At 47.4% G+C, this 27,327-nt stretch overlaps 2 protein-coding genes across 5 annotated transcripts; one reads left to right on the top strand and one right to left on the bottom strand.

The window, feature by feature from the left end:
- Positions 1–141: 141 nt before the first annotated feature.
- On the bottom strand, positions 142–18,178 carry LOC132447783 (ATP-binding cassette sub-family D member 2-like). The gene is made up of 10 exons (XM_060038745.1): positions 17,237–18,178; positions 15,972–16,152; positions 14,471–14,592; positions 9,096–9,261; positions 8,435–8,529; positions 8,068–8,213; positions 5,918–6,063; positions 5,295–5,379; positions 4,507–4,632; positions 142–3,946 (listed from the first exon to the last, which is right to left on the bottom strand). The coding sequence occupies exons 1-10, from the start codon at positions 18,176–18,178 to the stop codon at positions 3,742–3,744; spliced, it is 2,214 nt and encodes a 737-aa protein (XP_059894728.1). The 3' UTR covers positions 142–3,741.
- Positions 18,177–25,736, top strand: LOC132447782 (peroxidase-like protein 2). 4 transcript variants are annotated; one of them, XM_060038742.1, is made up of 15 exons: positions 18,177–18,448; positions 19,380–19,419; positions 19,522–19,669; positions 20,069–20,192; positions 20,719–20,776; positions 21,282–21,408; positions 21,609–21,712; positions 22,197–22,324; positions 22,785–22,933; positions 23,012–23,084; positions 23,200–23,251; positions 23,544–23,571; positions 23,656–23,720; positions 24,135–24,705; positions 25,206–25,736. In XM_060038742.1, the coding sequence occupies exons 1-15, from the start codon at positions 18,177–18,179 to the stop codon at positions 25,589–25,591; spliced, it is 2,325 nt and encodes a 774-aa protein (XP_059894725.1). In that variant the 3' UTR covers positions 25,592–25,736. The 4 variants fall into 4 exon arrangements, with proteins under 4 accessions (XP_059894725.1, XP_059894726.1, XP_059894724.1 ...); XM_060038743.1 differs by having other exon boundaries at positions 21,606–21,712; positions 22,785–22,924; XM_060038741.1 differs by having other exon boundaries at positions 21,606–21,712.
- Positions 25,737–27,327: the final 1,591 nt, after the last annotated feature.

Raw genomic sequence — 27,327 nt, 5'->3', positions numbered from 1 at the left:
GCAACCCTCAGCAGCCTTATCAACAGCGCTCCCTGGTGGACAGACTTCACCAGTCTCGGTTTAGAATCTTGATAAACTAGACTTATAAACAGGTAAAATAAGATGGAAAGAGATGCCAGAGGACTCACCCACACCAAAATTAATTTTATGTCTTTAATTCAAGTTAGCCAAAAATTACATTTCCATATTTTTGTGTTTTTAATTTTAGTCTATTACACTCTCTCAAGACTATAATACCATGTTACTCTTTCATCAACCTGCCAGCATTTCCTAATATATAATCTCATCCACACACACACACAATATATAATTTGTACCGCTCATACGTACAAAAGAAAACATGCATTGTTAATAAAGTCATAGAAAATGAAACTAAACCTCAGTTAATAAGGTTTAATGTACACATCGGATACATTCGATCTCTTACTTATGAAACTGACATTGGTATCAATATTCGTTAGTAAGGACGTCATGGTAAACGTAGGCCAGTGACCGCAACAATATCTTACATTATCGTCGCTTGGATTGAATTTCTCTAGAAACCGATTAAACAAAAACAAAAACATACTAACAGCTAGATTAAAAGAGAATCGATATCAACCTCTAAAAGTAGAAAAATATACAGACATGTTTTTAATCAGTTCACTGGATTAATGAATTATTGTGAATCCAACCCTCTAACCACTTCAAGGACCAAGCACAGGTTAGAAAGAAAATCAGATCCAGCTTTTTATTCTTCAACCGATTAATTAGAAAATTAAAAATGTTTATTGGCAATGAGTCTCAGTCAGAAATACCCAGAGCTCAGTGGTCATGGAACCGCGATAATGACTTCCAAGTTCACGGATACCCGGTGTGGGCCTGGCCTCTCCTATGTTGGCCAGATGTGGTCATCTACCCATCTGGATTCTCACCACAGATTCAACATGTTCCCACAGAAATCAGCCTATTGATTCAAACTAGATCAACATTCATGTCTCAGCTCAAACCCAAGGCTAGTGGGTTCAAACTGTTAAATGTCTCTCTACAAGACCCTCCATCATGAGTTCTATTTTAGGTTTATTGATTTATTCCCACATTTACTTTCACATTTAGGACAAAAAAAAAAAGAATAAAAACAAGGCAAAAAGAGACCATATAATTAATTGTCTTATATAATTATCACTCAGATTGTGCTAGTGGTTGTGGAACTTTGTAAATCAGTGGTGTTCAAATGGTTCAGTCCACTGGACCCTCTGGCTGTGATGGTTCGGTCCACCGACCCCACAGGCTGTGATGGTTGTGTCCATCACATCCTCAGGCTCTGATAGCCAAAGCTAACAGAGTTTGAAATCAGAGTGATGGAACCCTTGCACGTTCGTTTTGATTGGTTATCGGTGATTATGACACTGCACAAGTCTAACCACAGTACTTTAAAACACGTCGTAAACAGGTCATCATTCAGTCTATGAAATGTACTTCAAACAATCACAAGGCTCGACCAATAGGAAGCAGAGACACTGCTATTCATAAATCGTTAAACTAAGAGGGGGAAGTCCACGATCCTTTCATGAAGACTCATCTGCAGAAACACAGTTCAATGCTGCAGACCCATTAATTCATAAACACACGGATGAAGCGATACTCGCCTATATCACACGCACCCTCTGCACTGGAAACAACCACAGATTGTGAGGGTTAAGCACACACATACACATGTGCGACAGCTCCCAGTTACCTAAAAGCCGAGAAACCAATTGAAATGTGTGACCGAAAAAAACAAGGTGTGGTTCTGACCACAGATCTCAGGACAGCTGGTAGGAAAACAGGTTGACAACGTCAACATCAAACTAAACTCTCCTTCAACCCAAGGCCTTCCGCTACAGCCTCTGCCCAAGTGACGCTGAGCAAAGATACCTCGCCAGTCCCCCCTGACCTTTGACCTTTGTTCACAAATAAACACGGGTATTGAAGGAGGGAGGACAAGACACAATTTATACCACACAATATATATCCTATATCTCTATATCCAGCGATGTGTGGTAGGGATTTTATCCTAGTTGAACCAAACAACAAAAATATCAAAAACAGCTGGGATCAGACAGTTAGACAGTCAGATGGACCAATAAGGGTTTCATTGTCAATACGGAGAACGTAGCAGCAGGTGTGTGTGTGTGTGTGTGTGTGTGTGTGTGTGTGTGTGTGTGTGTGTGTGTGTGTGTGTGTGTGTGTGTGTGTGTGTGTCCCTACAGCAGTTATCCTATCAATATTTGTGTAGTGCTAGTGAGAAGGTAAAAGAGACCGACAGAAAATCACAGACAAAGTGGCCATCTTGCCGTCTCCCTAAAAAGAAAGCGGCCCCTCTCAGCTTGTTGTGTTCGTTCAACAAACCGGAAATAAACAGCCTCACAACAACAGACCTAAAATGGCTGCCTGCTGTTGCCAGCTCAGTGGCGCCTCCTTCCTGAACAACGAGGAGACTGAACTTCTCCACACACTCTCTTCCTGTTTCTGTCACCAACCGTTTGTGCCAACATGGAAACGCAAATCGTATTTATAGGATTTAATCCATTTGATTTAATCTACTCCCACTGACGATGGTAAAACTGCCACCTGCATGTCAACAAAAAACACCACATGTCATATTTAAAGTTTTAAAAAAAATGGTTCATAACATCAGCCAACAGGTTGAAGGTCAAACGAAGCACGTCAATTGACCAATCAGGATTAAGGATTGGATTGTACAGCTCTCCACTGGGTGAAGATTTGCTGTCGATTTAGTATGCTTTCGAGAACTGGTATTCAAGATTTAAAATAACCAATCATACACAAAATAAAGTATATATATAAATCGAATATGGCTGTTGATTAAAATAAAAAACTTGTTCTGGGCGAGTGTATCCCATCTACTGAAAGTGAGGCGCTTCAGACGTCGACGAGGAACTGGACTAAACAGACGACCCAATGACTCTCATAAGTCAAAGGTCGTTCCCTGTGTCTATCACCTAGGATCGCACAGACACGTTGGCTACCGCGGGGACACCAGGCACTTGGAAAAGAAATGCTCTCAGAAATTCTAAATCCCATTCCTAATAGACGTGTTAAATCCACCGGCCTGAAACCCTCACATCGACGCCGACAAATACTGTTTTGGAGGCTGTCGAATGGTGGATGAGAACAACTTCCTGCTTGACTCAGCATCAACTTCCTGCTAAACTTCCATAGCTTCCTGCCAAACTCAGCCTGTGTTCCATCCATCCTGAACAAGCCCCACAAGGGGACGGTAAAATAAACCTAAAGTGCTAAAAACGGACAATAAACATTTGTGGATCCTAGATTAAATATTTCGTACTTTAAAAACCTAAACGGTGTTAAAAAAGAGAAACAAAAAACAGGAAAAACACAGCAAAACGTGACAGGGTAATACTGGATGGAGAGGATAAGAGAAGGAGAAAGAGAGGGATGAATGGAGGAGCAGAGGATGAGAGAAGGTGAGAGAGAGAGGGATGGAGGAGCAGAGGATGAGAGAAGGTGAGAGAGAGAGGGATGGAGGAGCAGAGGATGAGAGAAGGTGAGAGAGAGAGAGGGATGGAGGAGCAGAGGATGAGAGAAGGTGAGAGAGAGAGGGATGGAGGAGCAGAGGATGAGAGAAGGTGAGAGAGAGAGGGATGGAGGAGGAGGAGGAGGAGGGAGGGAGAGAGAGAGAGAGATGGAGGAGTAGGGATGTAGGAGGAGGACGAGGAGGGATGGACTCGCGGGCGGTCACTCGCGGGCGGTCTTCAGCACCGAGTCCTCTCCCAGGATGTTGCAGAGCTCGTCCAGCCGGTGTTGCATCTTGGGTATCCCGGCGAGCTGGGACTCCAGCCGCTGCTTCTCCTCCGTGAGGGTGAGGCGCGTGGCCGTGTCCAGCTGCTCGAAGCGCCAGCCCCCCTCGCCGTCAAACTGCAGCAGGTGGGTGTGGTACTTCCTGTTGGGAGGCATCACGGGAAAAACGCCAGGTCAGGAGGACAACGACCTCCGACAAGCTGATACAACGTGCTACGAGCAAACAAGAACTATACACTACACCAGAATGAAGCAGAGCACAATATAAGGGAGATCGTGGAGGACATTGGGACAGGTCTTACCAGAGAGATCTGTGTCTGTGTGTGAGTGAGACAGAGACAGAGAAGCTACTAGGAAGAGGGACTGTGTATGATGGGCAGCAGGGAGACAGAGACAGAGACAGAGACAGAGAGAGACAGAGAGAGACAGAGACAGAGACAGAGAGAGACAGAGACAGAGACAGAGAGACAGAGAGACAGAGACAGAGACAGAGACAGAGACAGAGACAGAGAGAGAGAGAGAGAGAGAGAGAGAGAGAGAGAGAGAGAGAAGCTACCAGAAAGAGGGACTGTGTATGATGGGCAGCAGGGAGACAGAGAGAGAGAGAGAGAGAGAGAGAGAGAGAGAGAGACAGAGAGACTGTGTGTGATGGACAGCAGGGGAAAAGAGAGAGAGAGAGAGACAGAGAGAGAGAGGTCTCACCAGAGAGAGGGTCTGTGTGTGATGGACAGCAGGGAGATGCCAGAATCCTTGGCGGCCTGGAAGATCTTCCCCTCCACGTCGATGCTGACTGCGCTGGTGCACTCATCCAGGAGTGCGTACTTTGGCCTGATTCACACACACACACACACACACACACACACACACACACACACACACACACACACACACACACACACACACACACACACACACACACACACACACACACACACACACACACACACACACACACAATTAATGACATGCTGCTTAATCAGGATGCCTGTCATCACTTCGGTATTTTTAGACTGCAAGCTTGAGGCAGCAGTCACAGTGTTGTGCCTGTAGGGGGCGCCAACACAACCTGTAACCTGTTACTGTGAGCAGCCAAGAGTTAAAGCCCCAGCAAACTAGTCATTCAATTAAGAATGTTGTTGATGCGTGTGTGTATCTTTGTGTTTATGCACATGCATGGATGTATAGTCTCACCGATCAGAAAAACGTTCATGATCCTAACAAATTATTATTTGTTTGTGAAGCTAGAGGACATTCAGCTCCTCTGCCGTCTGATCTGTGAGGCTAGTGGCAGGCGATGCTTCATTCCAATGGAAGAGAGACAAACGACAAAAACCAATGGCTCCCCCCCTAAACCCGCTACATCCTCCTGTGGGACAACCGCTGATTCCCAACAAACGTACCCCAACTTGTGTGCGAGAACGTGTGCACGCGCCGCGCGTGTGTGTGCGTGAGAGAACGCGTGTGTGAGAGAACACGTGTGCGTGTCTTGCCTGTGGTAGAACATGCGGGCCATGCCCATCCTCTGCTTCTCTCCTCCTGAGAGAACATCCTTCCAGTCCAGCTCTGCGTCCCAGCCTACAGAGAGAGAGAACATCTAGCATCAGCTCAGAGGTCACCATCATCTAACCTCTAAGAGGTCACCAACATCTCACCTCTCAAAAGGTCACCATCATCTAACCTCAGCTCAGAGGTCACGATCATCTAACCTCTACAGCAGCCGTGTGCCCCCAGAAGGTGTGAAGAACATAGTAGGACTGCTGGATGCCAGACAAACTTTCCAGAGAGACGTATTCATAATCGTATGATTGGGATACTTTGGTCAAAGGTCAAACTGGTCCATAGAAAGAATAGTGTGGATTAGATTAGGTATCCCATAGAGAGACCAGACCACATGAATCATTGATGGGAGAGTTGGCTCACACCTATAGCCAAAACATTCAATGTTTAATAGAGGTCTTCAACATTAGGACGATAGCACAAGGGAGACAAGGGAGGGGGGACATTATCCTCCCAAAAGCCCTCCCCTTCCTCCCCCTCCCCCCTGCTCCTTCTCCCCCTTGATCCTCCTCCCTCGCCCCCTGCTCCTCCCTCTCCCTCCCCCTCCCCCTCCTACCTCCCTCCCGGGTGACGATGTGGTTGAGGTTGACGATGTCCAGGATGGCCTCGAGGTGGGGGTCCCTGAGCCCCCGCTCCTCCATGTCCTCCACGGAGTCCGGGTAGATGACCTGGTCCCGCAGGGAGCCGATGGACATGTAGGGCCTGGACACACACACACACACACACACACACACACACACACACACACACACACACACACACACACACACACACACACACACACACACACACACACACACACACACACACACACACACACACACACAGACACGCACACACAGACACGCACACACAGACACACACACGCGCGTACACGCAGACACACACACACACACACACACACACACAGAGACACACGCACACACACGCACGTTAGATCAACTGTTCCAGCAAGTCGCCCTTGGACACGTAACACAGAACACAGAACATTGCACATGGCCGGAGGTAAACATTTGGCAACTTCAGATGGCGTTTGCGTATTTGCTCGTTGGTTAATGTACAGCTGGGGTCCGAAGCGCTAAGCTGCTCCCTTGTGTTCAAGCTAAAAGGGCCGTGGTGGAAGATTATTATTTGCGGTTCCAACATGGATCTTCAAACCTTTTCAGCCTGACTGGGAGGGGGTTGATGTGGGGGGTATGTTCAGTGTGTGCCGTCTCTGCTGGAGGCCGCGTGGGGAGCTGGGCTTGGTCGGGTGGTGTTCTCTTGCGTGCCTGCAGGCAGCGCCAGATTCCAAAAACATACCCGTGGTTCTGTTGACCGAACACAGCCTGGATTTCTGTGAACCTCCTCAGATTCAAACTCATCTTCCTGCCTCTACTCTGCGCTCGCCCCGCTCGTCGTTGTGTTTCCCTCTTCACACAGTCAGGGGAGGACTGTGGCAGCACCGCAGGGGAAGACGGCATTGTGACAGGCTATTAGAAACATGGAAGTACAGCACTTTCATGTCACTGTTTCTCAGCTGCTCCTCCCCCGGTTTGCATGCTATGTTGCTTTTTATAGGCCTCAGTTTGGTCTGGATGAGGGCGTGGTCTGCTAACCTAGGACGTGTCTTGTATCAGTACAGTGTGTTTTGTGTTTATACTGCATGCACTGTGTGTACAGGGTGGATACTGTGTCTACTGTGAGTGAGTGAGTGAGTGAGTGAGTGCGTGAGTGAGTGAGTGAGTGAGTGAGTGAGTGAGTGAGTGAGTGAGTGAGTGAGTGAGTGAGTGAGTGAGTGAGTGAGTGAGTGAGTGAGTGAGTGAGTGAGTGAGTGAGTGAGTGAGTGAGTGAGTGAGTGCGTGCGTGAGTGAGTGAGTGAGTGAGTGAGTGAGTGAGTGAGTGAGTGAGTGAGTGAGTGAGTGAGTGAGTGAGTGAGTGAGTGAGTGAGTGAGTGAGTGAGTGAGTGAGTGAGTGAGTGAGTGAATGCTTGCAGTACTGTTACGTGTTCCATGCGAGTTCCATAAAAGGTCCACACACAGCAGGAGGCTGACAGCTTGGTCGGGGTCACGTTACTCTTCAAAGTTGAGGACTCGTTCCTAGACATTTATCAAAGGCTTCCACCTGAGTGACTTCCAGTGAACTCAGGTACATGTCATCACGGAGCAGGTAGGGGTAAGGGTGTCGTGCTGAAGGACGCCTTTGGGGAACGGACATCGATGATGGAACCCAGAACTTTTCAACAACCAAACCGATATGCTTTCCCGAGTATAGTTAATTCTAGCTGGGTGAGGTGGTTTCATTCCAACATTGAAGCCACGGATGGTTTCTCTTCCCCAATATCCACTGCTCTGCTATGTCTAGACCTTTATCCCACTGTAGCGTCGCAATTGCAGAAGTGTCCATGAAGTCCAGAATTGGCACGACCAAGTACACGGTAATGCCATGTGACATAACCAGGACGCACCTGGTTTGCGTGTCGACAGTGTCTTGACTTGAATGGGAGAAGAACACGTCTAACCGCGCCCTACGTACATGTGCGTGAGTGTATACGCCTGCAGTGTGCGTGTGTGCGCGTTCTCTGCGTTGCATGGATGCGTGTGTATGTGTTTGTGTGTTCATGTCCTTGCCTTGCATGGACGTGTCCTTGCGTGTGCGCAGGTCCTTGCATTGATGCGTTTGTGTGCTCGTGTGTGCGATGTGCGGCGTGTGCGTCTGTGTGCGTACCTCTGGGGGATGTAGAACATGTGTTTGGGGGAGGGTTTGTAGAGCACGCCCCCGTAGACGGGCCAGAGGCCACTGAGGATGCGGAACAGAGAGCTCTTCCCACAGCCGTTAGGGCCGGTGATCAGCAGGTGCATGCCCTCCTCCACCTGCGCACACACGCACACACACACGCACACGCACACACACACGGACACACACACACGCACACACACACGCACACGCACACGATTATTCAGGAGCAAGTTGAAGCGATGCAGGTGATTGTTGAGGAAGTGAAGGAGGAGGGTCAAGGAGGAGGGAGGAGGGGGAAGGAAAAGGGAAGAGGGGGAAGGAGGAGAGGGAGGAGAAGGTGAATAAGGAGCTCCACCTTGAAGTTGAGGCAGGAGACGACCACGTCTCCGTTGGGGGTGATGATGGGGACGTCCTCACACACGATCCCTTGATCCACGTCAATCACGTGACCTGGAGAGAGACACGCACACGCACACACACACACACCATTATTCACAGATCCCTGCGGTCTCAGACAGCCTAAGGACAGCGTCACTAGCGCTGTCATTAGCTATGTGTGGGCTCCGTGTCAAACATCCTAACCAGCATATTCTGCCTCGCCTAAGACAGTCGACATGGTATGTGGGTCTACACAGGATGTGGTTATGCAAATAAACACAGCTGATAAGCCGCGTGCGTGAGAGATCTTCATCTCATGCTAATGCCTGTGTGTGTGTGTGTGTGTGCCAGTGTGTGTGTGCCGGCGTGTCAATGTGTGTGCCAGTGTGTCAATGTGTGTGTGTGTGTGTATGGTGTTGGTCAGTGTGTGTGTGCGTGCGTGAGCTCTATCTAATGCTTATAGATTTTGTGTGACTGTGTGTGGGATCTCTTTCTAATGCTGTGTGTGCGCGTGTGTGCATGCGTTTGATCTCCATCTAATGCGAATGCATTGTGTGTGTATCTAGTACGTTGTTATAATCTCAGGGTCTGCCCACGCTAACGCTAACTCCAACGCTAATGCTCAGGCTGGCGCTGACCTTTGATTTCCATCGGGCCCTCGATGTGCAGCGACGGCTGGTTCTTCATCTCGGCGCCGGTGGCGGTGGTGGACTCCTCGGAGCGCTTGTACACGCCCCGCTGCACCTCGCCAAACACCAGGAACATGTTGTGCACACGCGCCGTGTAGCCCGCCAGCTCCGTCACCTGGATCCACACACGGGGGTGGAGGGTCATCCACGGCAACATCATCGACCGGTAGCACACCGTGACCCCGATACGAGTGATCACACAGGTCGAGGTCACCGGGTTTACCTCCGTTATCGCACGCATGTGAGAGAGAGTGAGTGAGTGGTAGAGAGATACAGAGAGAGAGTGAGTGATTGAGTGAGAAGGAGAGAGTGAGTGAGTGATCGGTAGAGAGATACAGAGAGAGAGTGAGTGAGTGAGTGAGTGAGTGAGTGAGTGAGTGAGTGAGTGAGTGAGTGAGTGAGTGAGTGAGTGAGTGAGTGAGTGAGTGAGTGGTAGAGAGAGATTAAAGAGTGAGTGATTGAGAGTACAAATAACTAAGTACAAAGCTGTTGATTTGACCGGGACAAAGATAAATAACAAAACCAACAAACAGAGTCATCAGTCAAAGGTTAAATTGTACTGAAAAATACCGGTGTTCCGTGACATTATGCTGCAAGACATTATGTCAACGTTATAACGACACCGTATGCATTGGCTCATGAGCCCCTTAGAACATTGAGTCAAGTAGCACATTGTAGTAAGCAAGACAAATAATGAAATACCATAGCAATAAATGTCTCGAGTTGTGTTCTACTTATTAGACCAACACTGCCACAACTCTTCCACACAGATGGAACGGAAGAATATAAAGGCTCACATTTATACAACTGAACAAACCATTGCATGGAAGGGGGGGACCTTCAAGGAAAGAAGGATTACAAACACCACTAGAAAGACAAAGAGAGAAACAATGAGACCCAAACTGAGTGAGGGGGCCACAGGCTGTTGACTCAGCCTTCTCACGAGGAACCAACATCTCAGCAGGCGTCCTGCATGGTCACATGTGACTGAGGACATGCCAGCTGCTCTGGTATATTGATCAAAGGGCCTTCTGAGACCAGACGATACTCTGGAACAAATACCAGATTATGTTTGACTCGGAAGTGCAACTCAAACACCATGTTTGTGTGCTTTTCTTTTAAAGAGATAAAGAAGAGACGAGAGAAACATTTTATGCATGCAGTGTACGTAAACATACGCACAGCTATTAGTAAACAGAACTGTATGCTGTATGTCCTCGCACTTAAAAATAGTGGTCAGCGTCATGTAGCATTATATCCTAGCCATCTTTGTTGTATGCAGGGAATGGGTTAAGCTAGAGATTGTTAGCACGCACACACACACACACACACACACACACACACACACACACACACACACACACACACACACACACACACACACACACACACACACACACACACACACACACACACACACACACACACACACACACACACACACCACCTCGGGCCGCTGAAGCACATCAGGGTCTCCCCTCCAGACCCTCCAGTCCTCCGGAGCTGCCGAGAGCATCCACTCAGGACCCACCGCAGGAGGGCCCTGCAGGGAGCGCTGTGTCCGGCTCAACGCACCGCTGGAGCTGCGTGCCCCCCCCCCCCCCCCCCCGAGTGAGGAGGTGTGGAGCCGGAGCCCGGGGGGAGCCACCACCTTAGCTAACAGGCTGATTCAGCGGCTCAGCCGGGCGAGAGCCTCCGCACTGACGCAGCCCGACAGAGAGCCTGAGGCACGGTGTCGGTCCCCAGGCCATCAGGACGGGGAGCCGGGACCTCACCAGAGACCTCATTACGGTACACATAGTTCCTCTTATGGGCAGGCGCACACACGCACGCAGGCACACACACATACGCAGGCGCATACACACACACACGCAGGTACACTACACACACATACGCAGGCGCACACACACACACACGCAGGTACACACACACACACACACACACACACACACAGGCAGGCACACACACGTTTTTCTAATGTTTGAATGTTTCTCACAGATCCTTAATTTACATCAAGACCTACCCCTATTGCACATAGTGTTGCTTCTTTTGACTGTTAATATTGTCCTTATTGTAGACACTGATAGAGCTCTGCCACTTTCACTTCACTGCATGTCCTGTATCTGAAGAACAAAGTTCCTGAATCTTTATCTCACTTACACAACCTTGCTGGTTGTGAGCAGAAGGAAGGAAGGATGATGTCAGCATGAACACTGGAGGCTGAGAACATCTGAAGCATGTTTTCACACGCCACACACTGGCTTAGGACTCAGTATTGAGCATGAATACAAATGGCAGGTCCATGCTTTTTCTACCTGGCCGTCGGCACATGACGTACAGTATGTGTATGTAGTCAACGAGCTCTTGTTTGTTGCACCGGCTCTCTGTCCAGTTCCTTGTGGCTGTGCGTGCGTGGCCATTAAAGATCAACAGATGGAGGATTAATCACAGCTAGCGCAAGGCCCAATGAAAAATCCCACCCACACACACACACACACACACACACACACACACACACACACACACACACACACACACACACACACACACACACACACACACACACACACACACACACACACACACACACACACACACACACACACACACACACACACACACCTGACCGGTCGCTGTTTACAAGTTACTTCATGTATTAAAGCCGCCTAGCAAACAACGCCTCAGTGTGTCTTGTGACTGTAGTCTGCAGCACAATAGCCCAGCAAATATGTGGAGCGGCCACAATGTTATTCTACAGGATCCACACGTGATGGAAGGTGTAGGGCCAAGGGTGGAGCAGTTTGTCCCGACCGGACAAGCTAGTGTCAGTCACAACAACACACACCCTCGCTAACACCTGTCTCTCTATCACAACACACACTCCCTAGAACCTGTCTCACCACCACAACACACAGCCTCGCTAACACCTGTCTCTCTACCACAACACACACTCCCTAGAACCTGTCTCACTTCCACAACACACACTCCATAGAACCTGTCTCACTTCCACAACACACACTCCCTAGAACCTGTCTCACTACCACAACACACAGCCTCGCTAACACCTGTCTCACTTCCACAACACACAGCCTCGCCGGAACTATCTCGCTCTACCACACACACACACACACACACACACACACACACACACACACACACACACACACACACACACACACACACACACACACACACACACACACACACACACACACACACACACACACACACACAAAGCATAACAATAACAAACTTGCCCCACCCACCGTGCATGGGATGCACCAGACTCAGCAGACAGGCATGCGGTGCTGCAAGAACACATTGCTTCAGGAATGCGTCCCTTCGCTACCTGCGCGTAACTCTGCTGCCATGGGCACACGCCTCAGCCCAGACAGCGGTTACAGCCCTGCACTGAGCACGCTCACATCCACACATATCACAAACACACACACACACACACACACACACACACACACACACACACACAACGCAGCCCGCCCTTCTCATCATCGCCCCGGGCTACTGTGTTTTGCATCGTGACTCGGGGCAGAGGGCAGAGAAGCAGCTCAACAGGTTGGATCTCTCCCGCATCAAATCAATAAAACCACACGCTGCCCTGACACACCCACTCAGAGCCACCTGCAGAATGATCTCAGATGCGGGCCAACAGTGTCCAGGATCCTGCTGTCAGCCTGCAGAGGGACGGAACCAAGGACCTTCCAGCTTGATCCAATTCCCACGATGCATTGCTTTACCCCTGACCTTTATTTACCTAAATGTATTATGAAACCTCAACTTAACCGTTTCAATGAGAATGTTGCTCTGCCTGCACCCAGGCGACCTTAAAGTGAGTCGAGGCGAGTTTCAGACTCATGTGTGGCGAATAACGATCCAGTCCACACGATGGGCCTTATTCTTCCAGTAAGTAACAAGAACATTGTACGTACTACTGTATTCAACTAACACATGCACTTCAAGAAAGAAACAGAACAGACCCCCCTTTGACAGCCCAATCCTCTTACAGACCTCCAGACAAAAGGTCCATTCTGACGGCATCAGGCATGTGTGCTGTTCTGCTCTGTTTATGTGTGAAGAAATTAGTATTTCACATGACATTGATTTAAATCGAACACTGCTGCATAGACTACAGTAGAGCAACTCAAGAGTATTGACCTGCGACCTTCACCCCTTAGCCTCCACTCTGTCACACTGACCTCTGTACATACCTACTGCTGCTGTGAGCCTTTCAGCCACAACACTCTGAATACAAACTGCTACTGTGTCTGATTAAAAGGTCTGCCGATCTAATCTCAGCAAAACATAGCTACTACACCTGAGGTGTCCAATTTAAATACTTTCCTTCCTAGCAGATACACATAAGATAAGAAACAGATACAGTAGATATTATCACTTCATGAAAGCAGTCCTAACAGGAGTAACAACACTCTAATAAAACTATCACTGTATTCCCTCTGGGTGAAACTGATGCTGCTTTCAGTGCATGTGGAAACCCAAAACATTGGCACTCCTTCTATCTTTGGACCATTTGCTCTCATAATGTCTGCACTTTCATATTGTTTGAATGCATGTCTGTTTGACCGCAAGTGTTTGCTTTGCATCCCTGTTTTAATAGAGTAAATATCAGGATCTAATTGTACCTTGACATTAGCTGTGTTCGAAATCGTTCCCTATACACTCGTTCCCTATTCCCTATATAGTGTACATGATATAGTGCACTATATAGGGAATAGGGAACGAGAATTCGGACACTACGCTGAACATTTCTAAACGTCATTTGCGTCAGTAAATGCGCCGGGCATTTGTGTGACGCAGACAGATGCGCCCACATCATGTAAACAAACCGGACACTCTCGAGGAAAGCTTGAGGTTGTATTGATGTTGAAGGTTACATTTCCTTGAACAAGGTTTTTCTTATTAATTTTGAATGTTACATTTTCTATGTTAAATCCCAAATAAATTGTTGACATTTCTGAACGAAAGCCGGAGACTCTGAGAAAACGAGACTTAAATGTATTCGTTTTCTCGGTTATTCAGCTTCTTCTTCTCTTCCGGAAAAACACGACCGCATTGCATTGTGGTATACGGGAGTAACATGTAGGGAACATCGTATGTACCCTATTTTAAGTCCACTATATAGTGCCCTATATAGTGGACCACTGAGAATTCGAACACCCTACAAAATGGCGTGCACCCTATTTAGTGCACTACATCCATGATAGGGAACGATTTCGAACACAGCTATTGTTTTGCTGGACAGACCAATAAGTGATTCAAGTGGCTCAAACATGGCCGCCGCCGCTCACCTCCTTGTACGAGGACATGATCCTCTCAATGGCGTCGGCGCCGGACACCAGCAGGTTACGGGCCGTGGTGAACGCCTCCGTGCGCTCGCTCACCATCACCTGGACCGGGCCGTCAACCACTTCTACAGAGGGAGAGAGACATAGAGAGACAGAGGGAGAGAGGGGGAGAGAGGGGGAGAGAGAGACATAGAGAGACATAGAGAGACAGAGGGGGAGAGGGGGGAGAGAGAGACATAAGGAGACAGAGACAGAGACACAGAGGGAGCAGCACAGAGGGAGCCACACAGAGAGAGGGAGAGAGACAGACAGACAAGAGACAGAGCGAGAGAGAGAGAGAGAGACAGATTTATGGTTATGGAATAGTTGATCGTGATCTTGACATGCTGAAGTTGCTCCGGTACATCAGTCTCGTTTACAGCCCCAGTATAACAGGACGAATTAAGTCACCTGCAGTGATATCTGCTGCTTGTTTATGGTTATTAGACTATCAATTGGTTGGTCATATACTACAGGTTATTTACTTATCGTTTCCGCTACGAGTAGCAGCTAAGGCATCCCTAATACTCAATGATTTGTAGTATGTGTGCAATATGTTTCTACCACAAAAAAATACATTAAAACTCATAACACAGTTGAGGAGAATCCTTCAGGCTTCCCCCTTGAACGCTTACAGTTTAGCATTGTGCAGATTATTTACATTGTTTAGTGTTTTAATCAACCCTTAAAATAAGCATTTACTGAGTGTCCAGGCATTATCAGACTTAACAACCTGATTATGGAAGGATCACAGCCTGTCACTGCCCACCTTGCCTGCGTACAGCGGTCAGTGTATTGTATAACTGTTTATGACAATATGCTGAATAAACCTGAAAAACTGGACCACGGAAGTCCAGCGAAACGTGTAACCTGACCCCAGGGCTGCCTATGCGTCCCTCTCGCTGATATCAACACATCAAATAATTTGAATAGATTTGTTAAATAGATCCCACCCAAAACCTCTACTGTGCGAACCACATGCTCCCTGGGATTGAGCTCATCAAATTACAACTCCTGAACCGCGATGAAATGATCAGTGCAGGGCAGTAAAGTGAGAATACAGAACGCAGGTTGGATTTAGGTTGAATGGCAATCATAGCCGTCCCTGAAGGAGGAAACCCTCTGCCGTGTTCCTTCTCAAGGTGGATTCCCTTTCGGGAGTCAAGCATTTAGAGGGCTTAGGTGAATACTATTGTTAGGGTGTCATGTACTGTGGGCCTGTGAAGCCCTTTGAGACTGTTGCTGGGAATAAGGGACCTTTGAAATTACTTGAATTCGTTGTCTTTCCTGGATCTCAGACTGTGTGATAATGTTGTGTACACTGATTTGATATGCAATGGCAAGATACTTCCAGGCGACCACCAACAACTGTGTTCCCTCAACGCGATCGGGTCCCTGCCTGAAGGATTCTCCGATCACCTCGGGGGGGGGGGGGTGATCTGACCAATCGGACTCGAGCTCTCACCCATGTCGGCGAATCCGGTGGCGGTGATGATGGGCACTGCCACCATGACCAGGCCGGCGGCGCTCCACACGTACTTCATGAGGAACTGCTCCACCATGACGTACCACAGCCGCTTGGACAGGATGAGGTTCATCTGGTCGGCCAGAGCTGCGTAGCACTTCTGCAGCTGCCGCATCTCCACCTGAGAGAGACAATGAGCCACCGGAGAGAGACAGTTTAACCACCTGGGAGAGAGACAGTTTAACCCCCTGAGAGAGAGAGAGAGAGACAGATTAACCACCTGGGAGAGAGACAGTAAGCCACCGGAGAGAGAGAGACAGATTAACCACCTGGAAGAGAGACAGTTTAACCCCCTGAGAGAGAGAGACAGAATAACCACCTGGGAGAGAGACAGTAAGCCACCGGAGAGAGAGAGACAGTTTAACCCCCTGAGAGACAGTTTAACCCCCTGAGAGAGAGACAGATTAACCACCTGGGAGAGAGACAGTTTAACCCCTCCTGACTGTTAACCACTCAGATATCAGCTGACAAATCTATACCTGAGAGAGACAGTTTAACCACCTGAGAGAGAGAGACCGTTTAACCCCCTGTGAGAGACACAGTTTAACCCCTTCCTGACTGTTTACCCCTCAGTCATCACACACGCACGTCAACCACGGTGGCTTTAGATCCCGGCCTGCTCATGCTTGGGGATTGTACCCAGTACCTTTCGTTTGGGTGTATGAAAGCATAACCGCTCTGCCGCCCGCTGTTTGTACAGTAGTATCACTGTTGCTATCGCTTTGTTATGAGGGTTTCCATGCGGTGGTTTTGTTTACGTTGCTTTGGAAATGAGAGATTGAACCCAGCACCTTTCAGCTTGGACTGAAGCATTACGGTTCATCTGTCACTCTTCTATTAAAATTGTCATTATGTATTTATTAATGTTTTTGTTTTTATCGGGAATTTTTGCTCAAGTTGGATTCCCATGTCAATAAAGAGTTAATGGGTAATGATCTCTACAAAAACCTTTACGCTTGTGTATAAAGTAATCAAGTGCGGGGAGGTTGGAGGGATCTCTCCTGCTCTGCAGCCTCCTGTACCAACATCACTAATGTGTAAACAACTGCTCAGAGTGACCTACATACATCCATACTAACTATGCGTAACTAAAGATTTACTAACTGTTGACAACTGTTTAGGTAGGATACTAACTGGTGACCACTGTTGGGGTACGACGCCCCACACTTTTAAGAACATCTTTCTGATCCGACCGAGTTGCTTACGTTGTGTCCCGCATAGAAAGCGATCTCCTCGGCGTTCGCGATGATCCTGGAGTGCACGTAGCGCAGGTACCCCTTCCTGTTCGCCTCCTCCGCCACCAGCTTCCCGAACTTTGGCGAGCAGGCGCGCAGCACCTTGGCCGTGGCGAAGACCACCAGGCCTGCCAGCAGAGTGGGCGCCGTGGCGTTAGCCCCCCTGGAGCGGGCGGTCTGGATCAGCGTGTAGGACGTGAGGACTACGTCCAGGATGGGCTTGGTGAGGTTGGAGTAGAGATGCGCCACGGACTGGGAGAACATCATGACGTCCTCGGTGAGAGACTGGTCCGGGTTGGCCAGCCGCCCGTCCATGTGGCTGACCCGGTAGTAGGTCTGGTCCGTGAAGTAGGTCCGGTAGGCATGGTCCACCAGCCGCGTGCGAAACGCCAGCGCCAGCTTGCACTCCAGGTAGCGGATCACGCTGTTGACGAAGGTGGCCGGGATGGCGATGAGCAGCCACTTTATCAGCTGCAGCATGAAGTTCTGCGGGTTCTTCTCAACGATCGACTTGACGATCTTCCCGTCCAGACTCGCCACGAATATGGACAGAAACGTCCTTGAGATCAACGCGACGGAGTGTAACGACAGCAAGGCCAGCTCTTTTGACAGGAGTTTGGGGAAGAGGATCTTGAGGAGGTCCAGGATCTGCTTGAAGAACAGAGCGTTCAGCTCCGGGGAGGGCTTCTTCTTGGGCTCCGCGAAGGACTTCACCACCAGAGCCGTTGAGCCGTTCTCCACCTTGGAGATCTGCGTGTTGTTCCTGCAGCCCTGCCGCCTCGAGACACGTTTCCAGATGATGGGATACAGGGTCCTGATGCCGTAGGCGGCGGCCGCCAGGACCACGGCTCGTTTCGCGGCGGTCGTACGGTCCCATTTCACTTTAGACGCCGCGTCCAGGATATAGGACATGTTGTTCCCGATCCCGGTGCACGAATACCGCGCGGTTCAGTCGTCCTCGCGTTCTATCGATCGGAAACGAGTGAAAAATGGGGAAATCATACGAAAGAAATGCGACGCAAAAGGAGAATACCCTTTGATGTTTTGGCGTGAAGATGGCCTGCACCGCGGACCGCTACATCCTGCTTCCCAGCATCGTTCCGCTGTTGCGCTGTACCGTCTAGCCGTTTCATTGGCCGGGGCTGCGCCTCCGCCTGCCGCTGATTGGCTGAGTAACAGAACGTATGCAAATGAGTCTACTGTACTGCCCTTTACGTAACACAGAGAGAGATCGCTTTACACTGACAACCAAGCTATTTTTAAACAGTGCTGGTCGAGAAACTTAAATGTATTTTGTTTTTGAGATTTTTTTTGGTGTTATTTTGTATTTTATTTTTGCATCTTACTTTCTAACTGTTTTGGGGATGTTAAGGCATGTTTCCAATGCCTATACAACCTGAATAAAAGCCTTTTGATAATAGTTGATAAAATAAAGATATTTATACGAAGGTCAGGATGCTATTCAAAGAAACATTTGTACCTTAAGATTGTAAAAAAGTAAACTTTAAACCCCAGTCGACGTGTCCTCTTTGTGTTTCGACGTAAATAACTGTTGACGTAAAGTGGGCGTTTCCTTAATATGCTTTAAAGCGCGTGGCGGGACGCAGAGAACGTCGAAAACGTGTGTTTCGCTCGAGCAACAGAAACATATCGAGATTTTAATTTAATTCGACAATAATCTCATTTATTTGAATTAATTAATAATCGTTAGTCACTATATTTGTTACTTTAACCACACACCCGTAACACATGTTATTGCTTTAGGCTTAACTTTTATTTACGATAGTCTGTGACATCTGTTATCTGAGAATGAACTGGGTCGGCGGGGCAAGGTGCGACTGGATTCATAATACATAATCTTATGGAGAAGTTGTTTATAGTTGTACCTTAATGTTATATAGCTGTACCTTATTGTAATGATGTTATATAGTTGTAATAGACCACAGTTGTCCCATAGCGCAAATGTGGTCCTACCAGTGTAGTCTAATTCTAATATATAGCTACCGGTAATCAAGTTATGATGTTGATGAGTCTTGCTCACTCCCATGTTATGGTTGAATCTTAGTCTTTTAGACATGATCTATTTCTAATAAAAATCCCATTGGATTTACAGGAGTCGGTATATGATGAGAGGTGATACCAAAAAGCAAAGGGTAAGTAAACTTACGAGAAAGAAAAGCATTCTGAAACCCGAGACTGAACTTTTTTGTGATAGTTTGAGGATTAAAAGTAGTTACTCTAGTTTTGGCCTTCAGGAGTTCTTTGAGAAGAAGAAGATGAACAGTAAGCTCCACAACCTGGGCATCCCCGTCCCCACCTCGCACAAGGGCACCGGGTCAGGCAGTATGGACCTGGTGACTCTGTTCATAGTCAACCAGATCGCGGCCAAGAAGGAAATCAAAGGTGAGAATCAGTCTGACACACACATGTTTTTAGACGTATATGGACCCAGATAGGAAGAGGGATACGATAAGATGGCACAAATAACTTTGAAAATGTCGGAGTCGCAGCATAAAGTACATGATGGAAGTACAGTTAGGGCATTTAGTAGTCGCTTTTATCCAAAGCGGCTTACAATAAGTACATTTGTCAGAAGAAAGAGAAACAACAATGTATCTCTGTCGGTACAGTAAGGATGTTAACACTAAAAATCGTTAGGTTAACCCATTCCCTGTATACAACAAACGAAGAAGAAATTAAAATGCGATGAGGCCTACAATGAACTCTGTATATACACAGCATGAATCAAAGATTCAAAGGTTTTAAGCAAGAGCATGAGAAGGTTTTGGGCTGTGATTCCAGACAAGCCTGTGGTGACGGTTCTGGGAGATGGGAAAGGACGCATGAAGAACCGACCGCTAGAGCTTCCCATGAGCCCCGGCTCTCCCTCCCAGCTCAGCCTGTCTGAGAGTGAGCCCTATTACAGGTAAGCTGGCTGAAAGTCAGCCATGATCACATGGGAAATCATGTTTCATTCCCTCAAGACACTGCATACAATATTGCAGTTGCATTCATTTTACCCTATTGTTGAAGATAGGATTAGCAATAAATGTACATCTACATTCACATTTAGGGCATTAGGCAGACGGTTTTATCCAAAGCGACTTACAAAAAGTACATTTGTAAGAAGAAAGAGAAACAGCAATATATCTATTGAGGCTATGCAGAGTATAGTTGAACTCTGAACAAGTGAGTCCTGCCTATACATTAAATTGCACTACATGCAATCTATATGACTTTGAACTTCAAGATATTATGCAAGTGGTGACCTGAACCAGTATCTTCTAGAGTACATTATCTATGATCTGACTCAATGCTCAGTGTATTCCAACTTGTGTACGGATGTCAATATGTTTCTAGTTTATTATTTGTTTTGTCCCATCTGTTCGTTCCTTCCTCCCTTAACTCCTTTCTACCTTCCCTATGTCCTTCGCTCCTCCCTCGTCTCCTAGTGTTCAGAGAGTGAAGCGGAGGAAACCCCTCATGTCAGATGCCTTCAGGTGTCAGCAGGTGAGCATGTGACCCACTTATCTTCACCACCAGTGGGAGCACATCTGGTATCTCTGGGGCACAGCAGCATGTATCTGATACGTGTTCCTGACGAGCGCGCCTTTAGCTAATGAAGCATCTAGTACATTTACATTTCAAGCATTTAGCAGACGCTTTTATCCAAAGCGACTTACAATAAGTACATTTGACAGAAGAAAGATACAGTGAGCATATTCATAGGAACAAGTGCCAAGTACTAACAATTGCTAGGTTAACCCATTCCCCATGCATAACAAAGATAGCTAGGGTAAGATGCTACACAATGCTTAGTACTTGACATGTGGTGTACCATGTATCTGATAGATACCTGGTCAATACAACTTCTAGTACCATCATATAATCAGTGTTTGATATGTATTTCATCCGTGGTACATACATGGCACATGTTTTGTGTGCTACATACTGGGCCAATGAAACATGTGGAGGCACTAGAGTCATGTTTCCGGCGGTCTGCTCCATCCCCCAGCTGTCCCCGGTGCTGGAGTCTAGCTTCTCCGACCACAAGTCCTCAGACCCGGTCAAGCGCCACGTCCCTCCCGGCCTCAGCCCCTCCTCCTTAGCCTGCTCTGCCTCCTCCAGACCTGGCCCTGGAGGTAGCTCACACTGTTTCCTCACTCAAACCACTTCCTCAACACGTGTTTTCGACACGCCAATTTCCTTGAGCTGTTCGGAAACCCTTTTCCGTTTTATGAGACCAAGTCAACTTGTGTAACTTTGGAATATATCAATTGCAAAGTCAAGGACAGGGGAGCATGGGGAGTCAGTCAGTGTTGGTTTGGTGGTTTGTTAGCAGTGTTTCCAAGGCGACCAGACCTCCAGCATCGAAACCTGTCCCAACTCCATCCCTGCACTCCGTCTCCTCCAGCATGGACCACCTCGGACCTCCAGGACACACAGGTACCGGGAGAACCCGATCCACATTCAAGGGCCCCCACACTACCACCATGTGTGATGCTGCTAAGGCCCCTACACTACCACCATGTGTGAGGCTGCTTAGACTTTACAAGCTGTTTCAAATCCTGCCCGTAAGAGACATCTCCAGTGGGAGTGTCCAGCCAGATGGCAGAGGGATAGATCCGATTTTTTAAATGGCTGAAGTGACTAATCAACTGTCCACCAGGTTATGTAATTGGGCCTTCATAGGACTTCATATGGTGTGTAGATTGGAACAGTTGTGTTTTAGATACAGGTCATACTTGGTGTTTAGGCTCCTGGGATCGCTGCCCTGGACGTATTTTCCTGAAGGTGTTCCCTACTCTTTCCTAGTCAAACAAACCAGATTATATACATTATACACCAACTTCCAAGCCCTAATCCGTGTTTTGGTTTTGTTTCCTAACGTTCCAACTGAGAGTCCCATAATGGTGTCTTCTGTGTTGAGTTCCGTCCCTTCTCCCGACCCGGGCCTATGAGGGACGTGACCCAGTGGTCCTCAGGATCCAGCATGCCCTGCTACCTCCCTGACCCCCAGTCGGTCTCCAGAGCCCTCTTCAGAAGCCCTCTCCTCCAGTGAGTGGGCCCTCGTTAGCCTCTGACTCAATCACTTTGAGGTCAGGAAGACGTGTAACTTTACATTTACATTTACATTCAGGGCATTTAGCAGACGCTAAATGACACTTACAATGAGAACATTTGTCAGAAGAAAGAGAAACAACAATATAACGCTGTCGGTATAGTAAGGATGTTAGTAGAACCAAGTGCCAAGCACTAACAATCATTAGGCCAACCCATTCCCCGTCTACAACAAAGATAGCTAGGGTAAGATGCTAGACGATGGTAAGTATTATTTTTCAGTGCAAGGACGCACAACGTACAATAAGTCTTCCCCAACACACACCGGCCACACTGAATCACTGTGAGCCAATCAGAATCCCAGGGAAAGGATGTGCACCACACCAAACTCGATAGGAGAACGAGGTGATGCATGTTGGCGGCACCAGGCGGAAGTTTCTCTGGTCTTTGTTTACAGGGATGGCCTGGCCAGGGATCAAGAAGGCTTCTCTAGTTTTCCAATCAGCCAATCAGAGGATAGGCTGCCTCTGCTTGGCTTTACACTGGACCCATCAGAGACAGAGGAGCCGTTTGAGGAAGAGCTTTTCAGTGGATTTGGTGGGGAAGGTAGTCACTACTTTGGAAAAGTCTCTAAAAACACAAATCACATTCTGCTGTTTCTTTTAACCTTCCATTTGGTTTCAGCTTCTAATTTCCTGAGGTTGCAATCAGAAATTAATCTGATCGAGGAAACACCTGCCGCTGTTTCAACCTTACAGTAAGCTCCTTAAACTGAACTGAATGTGTGAAACTCATTTTTGATTGATATCATTGTAAACAGCCTTTTTGCAGAGAGTCTTTTCTCCTGTTTAAAAGTGAATTGTTTCGTCCAGGAGCCCCAGAGATCCACAGAGAGCTGACTGCAAGGACAAAACCGTAACACTGGTAGGCCCCTCACAGGTACAGTTTTGCTGCCCCCAAGTGGCCGTGATGGAGCATTACAACAACAACACAAAGCAAGATAAAACACCAGAAATCAAAATTTGGGTCCTTAAATTAACACCATTCTTCAGGGACTATGTCTTATTGGATCTTCACAGATGCTTATTGGTTATTAAAGTAAATTATATTTATACAACACCCAGGTGGTTTGGTATACTGACAGACATAATGATGAGGATAATGGCGACATTCATTCTCGTCATTTGTTTGCTCTGTTTTCGGCCTCATTTGTCAGGTGCCCAGCTGCACAAACAGGAGCTCTGGTGAGTGTTAACGTCACCACCCATGACATCAGGGAGTTCATGTGCTGATGGGCAACAACCTCACTCTGTTTCCATACCTTCCAGCCTGCCTGGAATGTTCCCCCAGCGACTCCCCTACAGACTGCGGCTGCAGCTCAGACTCTGAGAGTGTACGTTGAAATATTATATTAATATTTATTATTACCCGACTCAGCGCATCCGACAGTTCTGTTCAATGACATACTGGGAACCGTAGATTGGATTGATTGCTGATTGATTGCTGATTGATCTGTGATTGTTAGCCGATTGATGGTTGATTCTTTGCTGATTGATGGCTGATTGTTTGGTTATTGATTGCTGATTGATTTCTGATTGTTTGGTGATGGATTGCTGATTGATTTTCTGATTGTTGTGTGATGGATTGCTGTTTGATTTCTGATTGTTTGGAGATGGATTGCTGATTGATTGCTGATTGGTCCCCTGGTGGTGAATCGTTAAATGTGAAGCGCTCCACTCTGCAGTCGTCTCCCTGTGTGTGACATCAGCCCACAGGCTGTGGTTCTAAAAGGACCCGTGTGTTTCAGGACGCAGCCGACTGCCAGCTGTGTCTGCTCGCCGGACGCTGCAACACCTCGGAGGACGTGAACGCCCTCAACAAGAGCTCCCAGTGGACCCCACAAGTCCCCCGCCCGTCCCGCCCCCCTACACCTTACAAACTGCCCCCAGGAAAGAGCTCGGACGAGCAGCCAGTGGACAGGAAGTCTGTCTCCGGCGACGGCGGGGCCCTGCAGCCAGAGGGCGACAGAGAGCAGACGGCGTCTCACCAAGTCGCCGGACCGCCACCCGAGAGCGAACCCCACAGTCCCCCCGACACCAGGGACTCGGCGACGCAGACGTGTGACGTCACAAAACGCCAGACGTCCGACGCCTCCACCCAATCGGAAGCGTGCGTCCCGGTCACCGGGTACGTCGGCGCTCCGGTGGGCCGCGCAGTACCGCCTCACGCCACAGGGGGGCAGACCCGCTCCAGCCAGGACGGAGACGCGGCGGCGGCGGCGGCCCCGGGCGCCGTGCTATTAGCGGGCTCCCAGAGAGGAGACGATGGGCCGTGGAGGAGAGGCAGCAGAGAGGAAGGGCGTGGACACTACATCAGCGGTAATGCAATTAGACACGGCACTTTCCACAGCCCCCCCCCCCCCCCCCCCCACTGGCATGAATGACGGTCAGGGTCCTAATGGGCCAATTAACTCCTTCACTTCACCTCTCATTTGAATACGCCACGATTTATATTAGGAATCAAGAGCAATCATCAGCAGTAATCAGGGACTAGTTGAGGCAGTTCATAAAATTAGACTGCTGAATGAATGGATGTGTTATTCGTATTGTATTCAATGTTTCAATTGTTGTTATAGCCCATGTGGGAGGGAGTCTTTTGTCAATTAAAATAAGTAATATACAGTAAAAGCACCATAAGAGCTGATAGATGATATCGTTTTTGAATCTATTCGGTTTGAAACTATAAGAAACGTGAAGAACCAGGAGGACAGAAGGTGTTTACAAGATGTGTTGTTTAAGTGTTGGTTTGCCTTTCTGTGGAACAACCTCCACTCTGATCTGTCCACTATGAACGGCTATGTTGTCTGGTCTCCTTACAGAGAGAGGACCGAAGCTCAGAGGAGGAGGAGGAGGAAGCGGAGGAGAAGCAGGAGGAAGAGGAAGAGAAGCGGGAGGAAGAGGAAGAGAAGTTGGAGGAGGGGGTGGAGGAGGAAGAGAAGCAGGTGGAGGAAGAGAAGCAGGAGTAGGGGGAGAAGGAGCAGGAGGAGATGGAAGAGAAGCAGGAGTAGGGGGAGATGGAGCAGGAGATGGAAGAGAAGCAGGAGGAGGAGCCGGAGGAGGAGGGAGGCCTGCCTGTGTTGTAGCGGCCCCTCCAGTGAAGGAGGTGACCTGTGGAAAGGTGCTGGAGCGGTCGGAGGAGGTGGAGACCCTGCAGGAGATCGCTGACATCCTGCTCATGTTGAGGCAGAGGAAGAGGGAGGGCTGAGGACCAGGTGAAGAGGGCTTCGTTTACAGGTCTGTTCGCCCCAAGTGCTGAAACAAGCTCACTCTTCAAACAGGGTTCACGGTTCATGTGTTTGTCGTTCTTCATGCAGTAAGTCAAATAAAACTGCATCATTTTGGGTTCTTTATTTAAAGTTTATTTATTTCCTCATATATTTTTTCAAGTGTGTCCATGAATATATATTACGTTTTGTATACTATAAACAATAGCAAAAACTTAAACAAGAATCAAATATACTATATAGGTACTATACAGCAACATATTTGTCTATGAAAACTCATAAACTGTAGAACCACGTTTGTTTTACATAGAAAAACAAAATGGCCACTATGAACACACGCACACACACACACATATTTAGAAAAGAGCTAACTGAAGCCAACACAAGACAGAATCGGAGTAGGTCCAAGTTCGGACGGAAACACTCAAAGAAACGATAACGTATATCCAATCAAACCTCCAATGCACAGCCGTGTTGGTGTGACATTAAAGTGAGTCTCAAAACTAAACCACTCTCCATATAAAACTAGTCGCTTGCCGTTTAATCAAAATACTTTTCAAAGGAATACCTTGACATTTTGAAATGTCCCTTTTGTGAATTAAATTTTACTGAATTTTATATATCATGTAAACTGATGTTTCCAGTGGTGGACAGAAAATCGTTAATAAGTGACGTAAAGTAAATAAATTGAATATAATAGAAATATTAACAATCAAAATACAGTTTAAAATGTCAAGGTAATACTTTTTCTTGGAAAATCCTCTCATAATACAAATGTCTGAAATCCGATCTTCTGCACAGTTCGGACGTTGTTCCTCTTGTGTTTCCGACAAAATGCGTCTTACAACATGAAAGCACAGACCTTCAGCAATGCTAACCTTATTTCCATTCTCAAATAGTGTTCACTACAACAAACAATGTGTAATTAGCTTATAAGGTCACGGTTTTACGCTACAAAACAACACCGCAAATTACGCTAGGCTATTATGCAACCTTCAGGAGCGACGATATCGTAAATCATAGGCTGTGTCGTTTGTACAGGAGGCCCCGGAATACAATAACTGAATAAAACAACATGTGAAACGATAATATAAAAATAAAATTTCATCACTTGTTATGCTAGAAATCTGTACATACATGAACGATGTTGATCTAAAGAACACAATGTGGTCAAACACGAGCGTTTGTGCATTTCTGTGGGCGGGACTCTGAGTGAAGGTCTGGCTGCCGGTCGGGCTGAACCGTCAGACGTCCTCGGTAAACAGCAGAGTAACATGGGTTAACTTTGTACGATATACAGGCACTAACATGGTCACATTCAAATAAGAAGGCAAAATATTGGAAAAACACAGCTTCACTTCATATCCATCTACCTTCTCTACCTATCAGATCACAACAACCATATTTATAAACAATCATATATAATGTCAATTAAATTATATAGCATAATATAATATATATATTGTATTCCCTAACCTGTGATACTTCTTGAAAGGTACAAAGATCTGAAATCAATCATTCCTTGACGACTGCAGTCCGTCAGTGATCAATCAACCCAACGATTGATGAATCAATCTCAAGCATAAGTTAATTCCTGTGAAGTGCTACAAAGACTGGTAAAATCAACATTGATTTGTTAAAGCGAAACGGTTATTCAACATCAGTTAGCATATCAACAACTTATATTTCTGTCTATAAATATAGGACTGCTGCTTTT

Source organism: Gadus macrocephalus, chromosome 19 (genome assembly GCF_031168955.1).
Source record: "Gadus macrocephalus chromosome 19, ASM3116895v1".
Taxonomy (NCBI): domain Eukaryota; kingdom Metazoa; phylum Chordata; class Actinopteri; order Gadiformes; family Gadidae; genus Gadus; species Gadus macrocephalus.
This window is presented reverse-complemented; position numbering and strand designations above follow the sequence as displayed.

Coding starts and splice junctions, on each gene's coding strand:
- LOC132447782 (XM_060038741.1), top strand. CDS start 18,177: ATGTTGTTCCCGATCCCGGTGCACGAATACCGCGCGGTTCAGTCGTCC. Junction 20,193..20,718: donor GAGAGTGAGCCCTATTACAG/GTAAGCTGGCTG, acceptor CTCGTCTCCTAG/TGTTCAGAGAGTGAAGCGGA. Junction 23,572..23,655: donor CTGCACAAACAGGAGCTCTG/GTGAGTGTTAAC, acceptor CATACCTTCCAG/CCTGCCTGGAATGTTCCCCC.
- LOC132447783 (XM_060038745.1), bottom strand. CDS start 18,178: ATGTCCTATATCCTGGACGCGGCGTCTAAAGTGAAATGGGACCGTACG. Junction 14,593..15,971: donor CACCGGATTCGCCGACATGG/GTGAGAGCTCGA, acceptor CTCCCTCTGTAG/AAGTGGTTGACGGCCCGGTC. Junction 9,262..14,470: donor TCATGTCCTCGTACAAGGAG/GTGAGCGGCGGC, acceptor GTGTGGATCCAG/GTGACGGAGCTGGCGGGCTA.